This window comes from Prinia subflava, chromosome 9, assembly GCF_021018805.1.
Source record: "Prinia subflava isolate CZ2003 ecotype Zambia chromosome 9, Cam_Psub_1.2, whole genome shotgun sequence".
In the NCBI taxonomy this organism is placed as follows: domain Eukaryota; kingdom Metazoa; phylum Chordata; class Aves; order Passeriformes; family Cisticolidae; genus Prinia; species Prinia subflava.
The window spans coordinates 34677743-34693160 of record NC_086255.1 but is presented as its reverse complement, the minus strand read 5'-3'; the positions used below and the strand labels follow the sequence as shown (position 1 = coordinate 34693160).

The window sequence follows — 15418 nt, the reverse complement described above, 5'->3', positions numbered from 1 at the left end:
CAAATACGAGGTATGACATAGCTCCTATAGGTATTGTGTACAAATGCATTTCAGAACAAAAATGTTTATCAGTTATTTCAATGTATATAGAAATTCAGGTTATAAAGTAGCCTTGTAGAAAGCATCACGCAGGCAGTGGCAGAAAAATACTGGTTCAAAAGCCATTTGTCAATGGTAAAATAACCAGAAAGACTCCTACAGAAGTGGTTAAATTGAGCAAGACAAATTGTCACCCAGTTGTCTGGAAAATACTCCTAAAATCATAGAATGCTTTGGGTTGAAAGGGATCATCCAGTCCCACCCCCTGCCATGGGCAGGGACACCTCCCACCAGAGCAGGGTGCTCCAGACCCCATCCAGCCTGGCCTTGAGCACTTCTAGGGACAGGGCAACTTCTCTGGGAAACCTGTGCCAGGGCCTCACCACCCCTTACAGGGAAGAATTTCTTCCTCCTACTTAATCTAAACCTAACCTTCTTTCAGATTAAAACTATGAAGAATAAACCTGCTCCTTGAAGAATTATTACAGCACTCATATTCCATGAAAAAAAATAAAAACAAGCCAGCAAACCCTAACAAATGAACAGAGATTCTTGTTTGGTATTTGAAAAGCACAAGCTTGAGTAAAATCAAGTTAATATTTTGATGATGAGTGCCTTTTTTGGCACCTTTGGAATTACTCTCTTACAGCTGACTGGCTCATTACATATCAATGTATCGAAATGATGATACTTCTGGGGATATAATGGAATCACAATTATCGCTATTTCTAATATTCTGAGGAAGTTCTAAATGTGGTTTGTGCAGTAATAAAAGAAGTCAGTGCCAATGCACTTGTGTCAGCTCTCTGTCCAGCATCACCACAGATGTTTCCTGCTGGGGCCTCAGCTCCCTCCGAACCCCCAGCGTGCTGCACGAAGTGCCTGACATTTCCAGCTACTGAAACATGCCCTACAGACACACAAAGCCTGAACCAGCTTTGGGCTGTTTGTCTTCCGTTCCTTTATTTCACACTTACGCAATAAAGGCTGTGATTAAGAGGATTAATGAAAATGTCACAACTTATCACCTGAAGTTCAATCAGTAATAGGAAAGTTGGATTTTATTTGATTAATTATACAGAGGTACAAAAATCCTTGCGTTATTAATTCAGGACTTGCTGCAAAATGCTAGAACTCTGTGAGCCCCTAAACAGCAAGGTTCAAAGTCTTAAAGCTTACATACAATCAGAAGTACATGCCTGACTTAAACCGAATTTTATTGAATTAATTTTCTTAATTCCCTGTCCTGATCATATTAGCTCTCTATTAAGCACCCATCTACCAGTTCCAAAACACACAGGAACAAGTCACCTGTCTTTAAAGGTCTCCTTCTGTCTGCCACCTCTCAACTACTAGTGCCAGACTGCTTCTTTTAGAACATAATACATTTTTTTGCATTTAAAGAATTTGTGCACCATTCCTGTGCTGCATGTAATTTTACAAGTAATTCCACACAACCCTCCCTTTCAAATACCATTACCATGATTAAGTAACCCACCTTTACCTGTCACAGGCTCTCTGCAAACACCCACAACTCCAGCAACAGCAGAGGCTGCCCCAGGGCGCCCACCCCTGCTGCCAGGCAGGTCAGCTTGCTGAGGGCCTCTGCAAACTCACTGACATGGCAAAGCTGGCGTTTACACCCAGCTCTTGGGCTTACCAGCACCGCATTTGTGTTTCAGACATCGAAAGTTTGATTTTTACATAGCTGCAGGAAAACAAAAGTATCTGTAAGAAAAATAAGGTAGTGCCTTTTATATTATTATTTTGTAGTTACATCAGTATGGGCTAATCACAGGCTCGCTAAAATTAGGGAAGTTACTCAAATGGGTGCACTAAGGCCTTTGGACATAACTGAACAATGAAGAAGCGACAAGAAAGGAACCCCCTCCGGCCATATGTCCCCAGTGTGCCACTACCTAAAGCCTGCCTGAATGGGAGCTGGCATGCAGGTCTCTCCTGAAAGTGAAAAAGTCAGCAACAAGAGGACCCTGAAGGGGAATTCCAAACCACACAAACTGAGGATGCACACAAATCAGCAAACTAAAATTAAGTGGTTTTCCTCTCAAAAACAAAGCATTACTAACCAAGAGTAAAAAAAGAAAAAAAAAAAAAAAAGAAAAAAAAAAGTGATAAGAAAGGAGGGTTAATTAGTTAGTAATGTAATGAAAATCCACTTCCCATTCATTAATATTGATCATGCTTAGAAGAGCTTATCTAATTTACAGAAATGACATCCTAATCTGCTGACAGATACATTTCATTCCCACACGGCTGACCATTGTTGTGCATGCACAGCTCCATATGCCAACTGCTCCACAGCTGGATGCTGTCTGAAGCAGAAAGCCACACTGGAGTTGTGCGCCTGCAGATCCCGTTGTGCTAAGGGACCCTGTATCCTCAGGACAGCTGCTGTGCACGCGTCTGTAATAACACACAAACTGCACCACAAAAAGAGGCATGAGGATATATTCTACAGCTTACAGTCTTCAACTGCTTTTGACATATGTGATCATACCCTGAAAGTATATGTTGGGTTAAAGAAGAATAGGAAGAGCAAAAACAACAGCAAAAAACCGACAAGCCTTTGACTCGGCTCTTACACCTGGGGATGAAAACCCTTAGCATTGAACAGCCTGACACTAAAAACTTCCACATAACAGGATTCATGCTTCTTGTCTTCTGATTACACTCCAAAGGAGAATGATAAACAATTCTGCTCTCTTCTGATATTCTGGAAGTTAATAAAGATGTTCCTTTCATCTGTCAGTTTGACCTCTACACATGCAGTTTTGAAGTTTTGCCATTGTCAGAAGTAGTTTTGTTTTTCAATAGCTCAGTAAAATCAATATTAAAAAAGAGGCAATGGAGGATTAAAATGTTATTTTTATTTTGTGTTTACCAGTCTGGGATTAAAACTGATAGAAATAGGAGTAGTGCTGAGAATACTCAATTCCCAATTGTCTTTGAAGGTGGTAGAAAGAAATCAGAGTCTTCCAATTGACAGCACTTTGTACATGCAGTACTTTGATACAAAAGGCAAAATTAAAGGATTGCTAAATCCATTTTAGATTAAGCTGCTTTCTGACAGGAAACTATGCAAGTATATACTGGATATCAAACCAGGGGGGCTGTTGGTTTCCGGACTTCAGGTACTTTTATTTCCATGGACCTTACCTCCAAGGAAAAGCTGATTAAGGGTAAATAACATGGTCCTTCAGTGCTGGATGTTCAGAGGTAAAAGTAAAAGCAGTCACAGGCTGCTGGAAAGTTGGTTGTTGTACACTCAGGAAAGCACCAGAGTGAGAGGATTTGTTTAGGATGTTTCTGTTGCATCTTCCAGACCTACAGAAAGTTGCTCTCAACCCAATTTTCTGAGTGGCTCTATTTAAATTTGACACAGATGTAGCAAATTACATACAAAATCCGACAAGGTGGCAAATAAGAGCTATCATCTTTTAAATGTACACCAATAAAAGTAACTGAAGTGTGAGAGTTTTCCCATTATACTTAAAGGGAAATGTTTACTCTTTGACTAGGAAATAGTAAGCAACCTATTAGATTTTGCAGGTTCCATGTTAAAACAGACTTTTGGCAGAAGTGTTTTCCACAAGAGGAAGAGGTAGACAGCTTTAGTTCAAAAGCCTACGGCTGTGTTTTGCCTTTTGGAAGAAAGGAAGAGTTTTCCTGAGCATGCTTATTAATTTATTCTCAATATTATTTTTAGTTACCAGATACTATTATTCCCACTGTCCTCAGTTTTGCAAACATTTTGCAAATGAACTGCAAATGCTGAAAACATTTCACCATAGGTAAGTTCTTTCATATTGTTCGCCAAAATGGCATTGTAATTCTAATAGCATTAAACAAAAAGATCATTTTTCATCAATGTATATCTAAAACCTCAATTTCCTTATAGAAATAGAAACAATATGCATTTTTATAACCCAAGGGCTTTTCTCATTTATAGCTTATAATTTATTTTTTAAAATACTCTCTTAAGGAGAATTCACCATCAATAGATGTACATTTTCTGCAGTGGAAATCTTTGTACTAAGTTGCAAACTTGTTTTTTGAGCAACGCTCTGTGTCCTGCACGCCTCTGCTGCTCTGTATCAACACAACACCAATGCACTCAAACGTACGTGCTGTTTGTTACTGTCCCTTGTTTGCAGTCCCAGAAGCCAGCACTGTCACGTTGCAACACGGGCAACACTGAAAAACACACTGGCAAGAATTAGGCCAAAGGTCAAAGTGTCAAATTTATGTCTCAGCAGATCTGAAGTCAGTATTATTAGATCAAATGACAGACAAAAAGGTATATTCGTGTACCGAGAGAAGGGATGAAGAGCACAAAGTTCACTTCATCATCGCCTCCACTTCTATTAAATCTCTCTGCCTCTGCTTTAGCTGACCTTTAAACACCGCAGTGGGAGATTTGCATCTGTGCCAAAAGAGAAGATAATCAGAGGATTCTTCCGTGCTCCCTTCACATTCCTTTTTTAATCTCAAGTTCAGGCAGCCTATCACTCCTCCTCTCAGAAAGCATTACATCCCCGTGATGGATCAGCTCAGGAGAACAGTCTGTCAGCTTCCCCAAACAAGAAACTGCCAGCTACACAGGGCTTCTTTTCTCCCCGTGTAGCTGTGACATTTCATCTTCTTGTTACCTGGGTTTTGTTCACTGTTACATACTTGATATCTCAATGGCAGAATTTGCTTTTGCCTTTGGTAGAAGTGAACCCGAGGCCAGAACACTCCAGTCATTAAAAACAGATGTGGTGTCTTACAAGGGACTAGAAAGTACACCTGGATCCCTTAAAGCTTTGCATTATTATTTTGCCTTAATTTTCATAATTTAAAGTAGTGTTTATATACACAGATAATTTTGAAAAGTCCTAGAAGATTCTTTGAAAATGTTTCCATACAATCAAATATTTCAACTAGATTTGCAATTTAATTGCAACATTTAAAATGAAAAGGCATTTCAAAGCAAAACCTGAATGTGTCAAATCTGAAAGTACTTAATTCTCATATTTTTATGTATTTTTTTCAAAATTGCTGCATTTTAATATGGAATTCCCATGAATAACAAGCATTTTCTTAAAAAGCCAAATCTTTGAAGAATTTTTTTTAGCCAAGGCTCATAAACAAAACTTAGACTACAGAGAGAGTCTTAAACCTGATCTTTTTTCATCCTGCAATATATTCTAGGGTTTTTTCAATGTTACATAACCAATATTCAGACTTACAAGTATTTGATGCAGTATATGAGGAATATAAGGCACTGCAACCTAAAATAACCTCCATCAGAAGAATGTTTAACGTGACCCTTGGTGCTCATCAAAACACTTCAGCAGCTCAGTGTTTATTTCATATGTGGGAAGTGTCCAATATCATAGCCAAAGTGGGCAGTTGAATGTGGCTTGAGGATTTTTTAACGATGTAACTAGGACTGTTCTGCTTCCTCCACATACCTGAATACCCAGTATTCACATTTAAAACAGAGCACTCTGGTGTGCCATTATTGGTGTGGAGATGTTAACCACGGTACCTCAAACCCTTTGCTGCTGTCTGAGCCCTTCCAGTGCTGGCCACAGGGCCCCAGCTGGTGCTCCTGGGCTGACACCCCCAGCCTGTGGCCCTTCTAACAGCAGGCAGAACCTCCAGGCTAAGAGCACAGAGTATTAATAAACTCAGCAGAGAGAAAAGCTAAGAACACAAGAAGGAAGACATTTAGTTACTACTACCTCTGGAAATATTATTGCCCCAGAGCTGGTATGGTGTTCAGGCTTTCCACCTCACTGATGTTTTGTACCTCACTGAATTTATACACATGCTTCTGAATTGTATTCTTTTGTTGTGTCTTAATTTAGGTTTTGAAGGAAGGTCTGTAACTTTCAAATGCTAATTCAGAAGGGAGATTTGTAAGAGATCTCACTGCTCAAGCTGATCTACAAAGGCCACTGGCCTATGAGGATACTGTTTGTTTCTGAAATTAGTGTGAGCAGTGAGTCAGTGTAGCAGTAATTTAGTTTATCTCAATGAACATTTCCTATTCAAAGAGGAGAAAAAAGTATCTTCTTTCTCAAGACTTGTTTCTATTAGAGAATTCTTCACATTAAAACAGAAACCAGAAAAAATCTCTCTTGATATTTTAAACGGTACTTCTAATTTCCATACCAATTTCACTGGTGGATTAACCTTTGGGAGAAGACAAACTTGTTTTTATAATATCCAATTCAATCTATTGTGTTTATATACAAAACATTCCATAATCTACTCTTCAAGAATCCTTGGTCTGTCAAAGACAGATACAAGAACTGCCCTCAAATACAGGATATGCCTGATTAAAACTGCTATACAAAGCATAGAAAAATGCAACATAATGCATGTCTCAAAATAGACCAACAGCTCTCAAGGTGCAAATCATCTCACTTCTGTTGTCTAAAAATTAGGCATCCACGCTAAACTAATCATTTAGTCAAAGAAGTAACAGGCACTTTATGCAATCAAGAGAAATCTTTGGAAAATCTTTATCTTGGGTTAAGAGTCAATAAGGTAAATAAGGTTTTAAATTGGAAAAAGACCAACACAATAAAATCTTAGAATACCTGCTTGAATTTGTTAACTTTGAAAGGAGACAAAAACAAGCAAAACACCAAGAGGAGTGGTACTGATGGATGGGCCATACAGGCCTGTATTATTAGTACAGGTTTTAAACAGAGCACGTAAGGAAACGCTTAAACTGGAAATAACACAAATATGAATGGCTTGTTTTACTTAAAAATGGACTTACAGCCTAGTCCTGTATGTAACATCAAATCACTTTATTACTATCACCACTGGACTTGCTGGCTGCAATAATAAAATCCATTCTTATGTGACTGGAGATCTGGCTACACAAACACACAGGTCTTTCTGGTCCAGATTCAGAAATTTGCTTCATACATTCCTGCAATCAAGTGAAATATTGTGACAGGAAAATTAAACACTGATGGTTTAATCAATATGGCAACAGCATATTTATAACTGAGCCACAGAACAACATTAAAAAAGGATATATGAGAGAAGGCAATACCACTGTGCTGATTCGAATTATTGCTCACTGATTGTTTGGAGAATGCAGTATCATCTCTTTTGACATGTTATTCTGCCTTCACTTCCAAATTACTACTACCAAACTCAGCTTTGGTGCAACACTAACATCACCAGCCCAGTTTGAATACTGCTCTGAAGCCTGACAGGAGTGTGGAACATGTTCAGCTGGAACACTGGCTGACAGACAGAGCTGAGACAATGCTTTTCGGAAGAGGAGACTCACTGAAGCTGAACTCATGATTGGATCCAGGAAAACGTACAATTTTTAAAAAACACTTTTTCCTTAATTTGGAGAGAATTAAACTTCACCATTCATTACACAGGTGATTTCACAGCATCTATCTTCAAGTGCAACAAGTTACCTTTATAACATGAAAAGGAAATAGTCATAAATCTTCCTTATGCTATAAATATCTGTTAGAAGAGCAATGTTATAATAAGCAGGAATGGACATCCCTGTTTTCATACAGGAAAGCAATGGAAGAATGGAAGATGTGGACTACTGATTGTACTGTGTAGGAGATCCAGGCATGGGGATGCCACACTCCTCCAAGAATGAGGGTGGCTGAGTAACCAGTAAATTCCCGGGTGATTCAGACAGATCAGCTTTACTTGTTTCAGCCTCAGGAACAAATCAGTTGGAAACTGGGAGAAAGCTGTGAGCCAGGAATTTCCTTGTGGTTGTGGTGTCTGCATTAACTCTTTATAAAAATTTTGTTTACACGTATTTTAACAAGTTATTTAGAGCAGTAAATAAAATAACAAATGAAGATTTGCAAAAGGATGTCATGGTACTAGATGACTAAACAGTACAAAGATGAAATTCAGTCTAGAGAGAATAAAAGTCATTTTGTGAGGAAATAACCAACAGTTTCTGTGATTCTATGAAATATCTTGACTGTATTGATTAGCACACACAGTTCTGCCCTCCCACTTCATGGTCTGCAAGGTGCTGGAAAAGGTACAAGGAACAGAGTAAGCTGATCCTTCTGTGGCTTCCAAATAAGGAAAAATTTAAAACATCAGAAATACTTTTAAAGCAATAAAAGAAAGACTAAGTGGCAGAAGGAAATCAGGGACTGGTGTTTATTTTCTCTTCTGACACCAGAATTCAGAGACAGCAAAAGAAAAGATCATATGTGGGGGTTTCACAGACGCTTCTGTACACAAAACATAGGCAGGGTGTGAAAGTCTTTACCAGAGGATGCTCCATATGTCAAAGGTTTACAGTTGGCTCAGACCCACACGTAGAGGGCTTTACAATCAGAAACAAAGCACACTGAGAATGCAAATGGCTTTTTTCCTTAGCTTTTGTTCCCCTAGACAAAACCTGGGGATTGCCAGCATCTGAGCTGGTTTTCACCTCTCAGAGCTTGAAACAGCTCCATTGTGTCTCATGCCCCATATGCCCCACAAAGGCTACTTGCAGCTGACAAAAGAAAAAAACATCCTTTTAAAATCTGTTAAACAAGGGATTGTGTTTTTACCAATATGGGCAGTCTTGCATCACAGCCTTTGCTGCATTATCTGGTGCCCACAAGCCACCTAACTCCCTGGATGTCACAACTACACCTAGATGATAAAACTGCTTTCACAGTCGTGTTTCAAAAGCCTGACGTCTCATCTCCCTCACCACCAGCCTTCTCTGGTACAGTGTCTTGGTTTGAAAGACAGGTGTCTGTCAGGGAAAGCCAGAGCCTCCCTTGGAAGGAGAATGTAAACTCCCACCCTCCAAATTATTATAAATTTGAAATTCAGGGGCTCTCAGGCAAAGGGATGGGGATAGGAATAACAGTTCTTTACTAGTATGTACAACAAGCAAACAAACAACAAAAACTACAGCATTAATAATAAAGAGAACCAGGAAGGGATGGAGGAGAGGCTTTGCTTCACAAAACCCCGGGGCAGTCTGATCCTGGTGCCTGCAGGGCTCTGAGGAGAACCAAACTGGAAGGGCAGGGATGGGCAGGAATCCCGGGCTGGGGATGGGCTGTACCAGCAGCTCTGCAGTGGCAGCTGGAAGGGCAGGGATGGGCAGGAATCCCGGGCTGGGGATGGGCTGTACCAGCAGCTCTGCAGTGGCAGCTGGAGCTGGAAGGGCAGTGGCAGCAGGAATCCCGGGCTGGGGATGGGCTGTACCAGCAGCTCTGCAGTGGCAGCTGGAAGGGCAGTGGCAGCAGGAATCCCGGGCTGGGGATGGGCTGTACCAGCAGCTCTGCAGCGGCAGCTGGAAGGGCAGGGATGGGCAGGAATCCCGGGCTGGGGATGGGCTGTACCAGCAGCTCTGCAGTGGCAGCTGGAAGGGCAGTGGCAGCAGGAATCCCGGGCTGGGGATGGGCTGTACCAGCAGCTCTGCAGTGGCAGCTGGAAGGGCAGGGATGGGCAGGAATCCCGGGCTGGGGATGGGCTGTACCAGCAGCTCTGCAGTGGCAGCTGGAGCTGAGGGAGGTCCTGGCAGGGCAGGGTGGGGGCTCCAGCGCAGCACAGACCCCGAGCAGCGCCGGAGGGGCGGCGGGGCCGGGCCAGCGGCGGCCCCGCTCCCGCAGGGCAGGAAGGAGAAGGCAATTCCCGAGCTCCGGGCACACGGGCAGGCGCTGGTGGCTCCCCAGGACTGCGCTGTGCCCGCAGCAGCAGCAGCTCGGCCCCGCTCCCTGCGGTGCTCGGAGCGAAGCGGGAGCGGCTGCCCCAGCCCCGTCCTTTACCTGCCCAGAACGCGCCGCAGCTTCCCCCGCCCACACAAAGTGCAGAGACAGAAGAAGCGCAGCCAGGTGCTGCACTCCTCTCCTCTGGCCACTTCCTTGGGTTTTTGCTCAAGTACCAGTAAGTACCCAGTAGTTCGCGTCCTAGCAACTTACGGGAAAAAACCCTGTATGTGAAAAAGAAAGAAATCTAACACCCTACCATGGAGTTACTGTCCTCTGCCTTTTTTTGCAACTTTTTTTCGTTGTTTAGCTTTTAAAATATGTTAACTACACCTATTGTCTCAGTATTCCATAGCCAGGTACATGCCACCCATGATCTGGCATTTCAATACTTAGTTATTTTCAGTAGCAGAGACAAAGCCCATTTCTGCAACAGCACACAACTGGCTTCTGGAGCTGCACTCCATAACCTCTAACTTGTAAGGGAATTTGTTAGCTCTTTTATCAGTGCAGGAAATAAACAACAAAGGAAAGAGCATGAGGCCTCCCCTGCAAGCTTGCAGATCATACCTCGCATTTAAGAACCCCCTAATAAAACACAGTAATGCTTGGGAACTTTCTCTTAAGTTAGGGGAATGTTTTACTGGATTAGATCTCGAACTAACCTGTCATCAACTCGAAATCTCACAGAAAGCAGACAACACCACGCTATGGAACACTCCCCTGGCTAAAGGCTGAGCACCTTCCCAAAGGGCAAGTGATGTTTATACATTAGAATTTTCACCAAGAAGCATAAATACATAAATATTATATGATAAATAAAGGGATAATGGAAATAGCAAGGATCCAAAGGCACCTCATGTCCTTTTGATGTGTCCTGCCCTTCGGGCAGAATCAGGTTCCCTGCTTTAGAACTTTTAGTCAGACCTGATTTCTACAGCACATGCATTATCCATGGCCCCATGTTCAGCTGGAAACTAAGCTCCAAGCGTATTTGCCACATCTCAGGTCTCAAGTATGTGCATGTTTAAGTACATATGATTCTGAAAACCATAGCTAGTCAGACCTGACTCCATCTATACTATTTTCCTTGAAAAATTAAAGCAAGAGTGCAGTGCTCCACTACATCAATTTAAAAATACATATATTCTCAGCTGAACATGGTTTAGGCCACTAAAACCCAAATATGCTTCAGCTGGAACTGCTATAGTAAGTCTCTAATATATTTTAAAGCTATTACATTTACATAAATTTAATTGGTATTAAACACTCCACAAAACAGCTGCCATATTTCTCTCTTACATGATGCTGTTGGAAATGACTGAATTTTTCTTAAAAATGAGACAAACCTGCTTATCTCCACAAAGGCCCTTTGTGGTCACTTGCTTAGCTGCTAATATTTTTTCATTTTTTTTCTGCTTTACCTCAGATAGGCTCACAGCTGATGGATGTAGTACAACTACCACCTAATTAATTTGCTGGTGAGTTTGGCATTTGATAAATACAGTTTATCAAAAAGCCATCAATTAAGCTCTTATTTAGAGATGTGGTAAGGGCATTAAACCTTACCAGTAAATAAGCAACTTTTAAATAAGACACTTATTTCTACTGTATCTCCAAAAGATAATATAAAGTAAAATTGAAGTTAATTTTCAATAGCAGCCTGTCGGAGTCTAGAACATCCCTCTGGCCACCCTGGAGGGTTTGGAGACCGGACAGGGGGGTCTGGGATCTGTACAGGGGGTCAGTTAGACCCACACAGGTCCCAGGAGGACACTGACTCTGATTCCTGTCCATGGGAGTGAACACTCACATGCAGGAAGAATCACAAATCCTAAGAATTTAAAATAAGTAGTGGATGGTTTATTATAGAATATAAATATAGAAATTAGGATTCTTAGCATATGGGGCTTAAGAGACAAGCTGGAGGAATTGGGGAGTGGCCCCTGTGCTCCTTGTTCTTGCTCTCGTCCCCCATCTTGTGCTGAATTGGGTTTTAGAGATTGGCTTAGAGTAGAACTGACATGTTAGTATAGGTAGTAGGTATTGGTAAAATCTTTTAAATAAAAAATACATCTCGGACAGTGGTTGGGTCAAGGGTACCGTACATAAGGTGTGGGGCTCTCTGACCCGCCCCAGTCTGCCGCGTGTCCTGCTCTGCTGGAGATGCCTCACAGAGCTGAGAAAGAACTAAGATAAGGTTCCCTGCCAGGGAGGCCTGGCAGAGCTGAAAAAGGACTGAGATAATGAAGAATAAACAACCTTGGAAATGTGCACCGGCAGACTCAACGTGTCGTCTCTACCTCTGGTGTGAAACACTTAGGGCAAAGAGAAGAATGAAAACCTTATTATCTCTGGGAACAGCAACCCAGGGGAGACTCCCAGGGAACAGCAACCCTGGGGGAACCCTTATTACCTTGGGGATCAGCAACCCCAAGGAGAATCTCAGGGAAACAATAACCTTGAGAGCAGCCCATGATATAATCCCCAGTAAAGTGACATTTGGAACAACTAATTCAACAATAGGGGGTGGCACTGTGTACAGTCTCTCTTTAGAAGTAAGTTTTCTTCACTGTAGGCAGCACATTGAGTCACAGCACAAATCTAAATATGTACACACACACTGTGTATTCACACTTACAGCAGGATCAGTCTGGGGATTTTCCAGGCAGTGAATCTGTGCAGCCAGCAGCCTCTCTAACCACACACCCACACTCACGGCCAGCTAGTCCTTGCACTGGGACCCATGGGACACAAATTCAAACCCACGGAAGGAAACAAATACTGGGATTTAGGCTTATGTCTTCTAAAATGAATAATGATTTGGGTATTTCAGCAGGACTCAGATATTCAAGTTATTTGATCTTCAGGGATCATCTGTTCTTTCCAAAAACGAAGTCACTTCAGGATGGTTTAGCTTCAGTATTAAAAATCAGAAAAGCTTGCAACTGAGTTCGTGCTTCAGCTGGTCACTTGATTTTGCATCATGGTCAAAATCAGATACTCTTGCAAATCAAAGAATAACAACTATTCTTATTCTGTAATCACATGACCATGAAGAGAAACGTAAATCCAATATCCTACTTTTACTTCAGCTCTTTACCTATTTTTCTTTCATTATCTCTAGATCACTTAAGATTAATTATTAATTCTGAGCCAAATAGTCTTTCTAAGTAAATTTTCAGCTGCAGAATGAATTCATTGATTTTTCCTCCGTTTTTGCATCACTACACACAAAAGCACCAAAAGCTAAAAAACCCCACAAAAATTATTAATGCATTCCTTCCAGGCACTGGAGATAATATTGCTGTGAATATCTGACTTTAGTATTCCAGCCGTGTTCCAAGCTCCAGTTCAAGTGAGTTTAGGTCAGTGCATGTTTGGTCACGTTTGCAGGACTGATCGTCCAAGACATGAAAATCTCCCCCCAGCTGCATCTGCAAATCTCCTAGTGCTGAAGAAGTATCATTTATAAGCAGTAAGGAAGTTCATCCTTTAGAAATGAGTACTGATTCTCCAGCATATGCAGGGGGTTCATTTAGCATACAGGCAGGAGCTGGGCCGGGTGACTCTTGTGGAATATTCCATGATTCTGCCAGTGGGCTCCTGGCTCTGTGTCAGAGCCCCAGCTCCCCTTCAGCAGAGCACTGCACAGTCACAGCCTCTCCAAGGGAGGAAGAAAGCTGGCAAACACCTGGCACTAACAGGGGTCTGCTGTACTTTGGGCAGCAGCATCCCCAGCACTGCGAGCTAACGCTCCCAGAAACACACAGTCAAGTTCCCTTGAACACCCTGATGGAAAGGCTTACACTGATTTCTCAAATTACAGCTCCACACCACCTCATTTCTATGCAATGAAAAGCTACACCAGCACAAAGCCCTCTGTCTTACTTCATACCATTATAGCACAATGGACTACATTTACTATTACCCAAGGCCACTTATTTGTTCTTTCCTGAAATGGCAGCCTTAAACATTTTTTGATATCTGCCAGCAAGGGAGTGTTCAGTGGCAGGTCACTTACACCATATATTCCAGAAAAAGTGCAATTCCATCAAACATACCTCCACAAGCCTGCTGGTATGTTCCCGAAATATAGCAGCATATTCCTTTATTTCTTTCTCTCTTCCATTCTTAGCAGCTTCAATGAGCACTAGCAGTGGAACAGTGGTGTCTAAGAAGGAGTCTGAGATGTGATCTATAATGGCTTTCCGGAGCTGCAAAGAAAGCAGAACATCAGTACCTGCAAACTGGAGTATTCATTAAAGTCTGCTGTAATTATTGTCCATTCCTGTTTATAACATAAACACGCACAAGCTGCATCCCTGCATTATTTGCACCACAGCTCTGAAACCTATGACACTACAATTTATCTATTACACAGATATATTTCATTTTAAGGACAACTTTAATAAGCCACTAGGTAAATACGGCTGTTTGTAAGTGTTTGAACAGATACAGGAAACACTACAACATATAGAGGTTCTCTAGAAATCAAGGGAGCTAAACAAATACTCCCCTTCCTTGATGAATAGGCTACTTAAGTGATTCCACATGTGAAAAATTAGTTAGCCCAGACCTCGTTATCTCTTGGGTATTCTCCCTTGTAATTCAGATGCCAAGGGAGAAGGCTATTTAATTTTACAAAGAAAATATTAATTTAATCACATTTGTACTCACAAAACAGCTACATCCCATGGTTTCATAATTGCAGAATTACCTAAGTATTTTCTTTCTGGGAAACCCACCGACACGGTCTGGTTTGCAGAATGGCAGCCTTCATGGTAATTATGTCAATGAGATTACTGATTGTGCCACCTGATAATACATTAATAGAGCAAGAAGATCTATAAATGAGGCTGGAGTTCAATTTTCTCGGCTTAAATTAATTGTTCTTGAGCTTCTAACTTAAATTATTAAAGAAGTATAACATTCTGCTATAAATTACCTGTCTTAAATTAGGCTTCACAGAAGCTTGTAACCAATCACTGGGACATCACTTCACTTAAGAGGTTATTTTACTTGTTACCTACACATGAGAGCTGTTCATTGAGATGATGCAGCACTACAACAAACATACCAACTGCAACATGAAATACAACTTAATTATCAAATGCACTGAATTCCCTACTCTCAGTCCAGTATTTTACAGTATACAGAAAAGATATTGATAGGAACAGCAAAGGACACTAAATGTTTTTTAGCTCATCACACTGTTGCCAAAGCACTGTTTTCACTTGGCGTTTTGCTCCAATGTATCTGTGTGAAAACTCAGTAGCAGTAAATACTCCTACCACAAGAAAAACAGAAAAAAACACAATCTTTTTGATGCTGCTGTGTTTGTAAGTAGGGCAGTGACCATGCACAGCAGAAAGAATATTGGAGAAATGTGCTGATTATCCGACAAGATCTGGGTAGGAATTCCACCACTAGCTTTTGGATAGCCTCACTGCCTAAAGTCAGCTCTCCTCGCCTCACAGAGGGACAGACAAACCTTCCAAACAAACACAGGTAATTTATGTTTGGAATGGTTTCTTTGTCTCCTAACCTACCCTAGCCTATCACACCAGGATATACTGGCTGGATACACCGTATGTTCTGCAAAGGAATTTACAAACACACAGGCTGCCGGATTC

At 41.4% G+C, this 15418-nt stretch overlaps 1 protein-coding gene across 1 annotated transcript in view; it reads right to left on the bottom strand.

Annotated features, from left to right (window-relative positions):
• Positions 1–15418, bottom strand: part of CTNNA3 (catenin alpha 3) — a 419849-nt gene that overhangs the window by 154897 nt on the left and 249534 nt on the right. The window contains exon 9 of the mRNA XM_063406388.1: positions 13847–13999. Coding sequence (XP_063262458.1) covers positions 13847–13999 — 153 coding nt within the window. The remainder of the gene's footprint in view (positions 1–13846; positions 14000–15418) is intronic.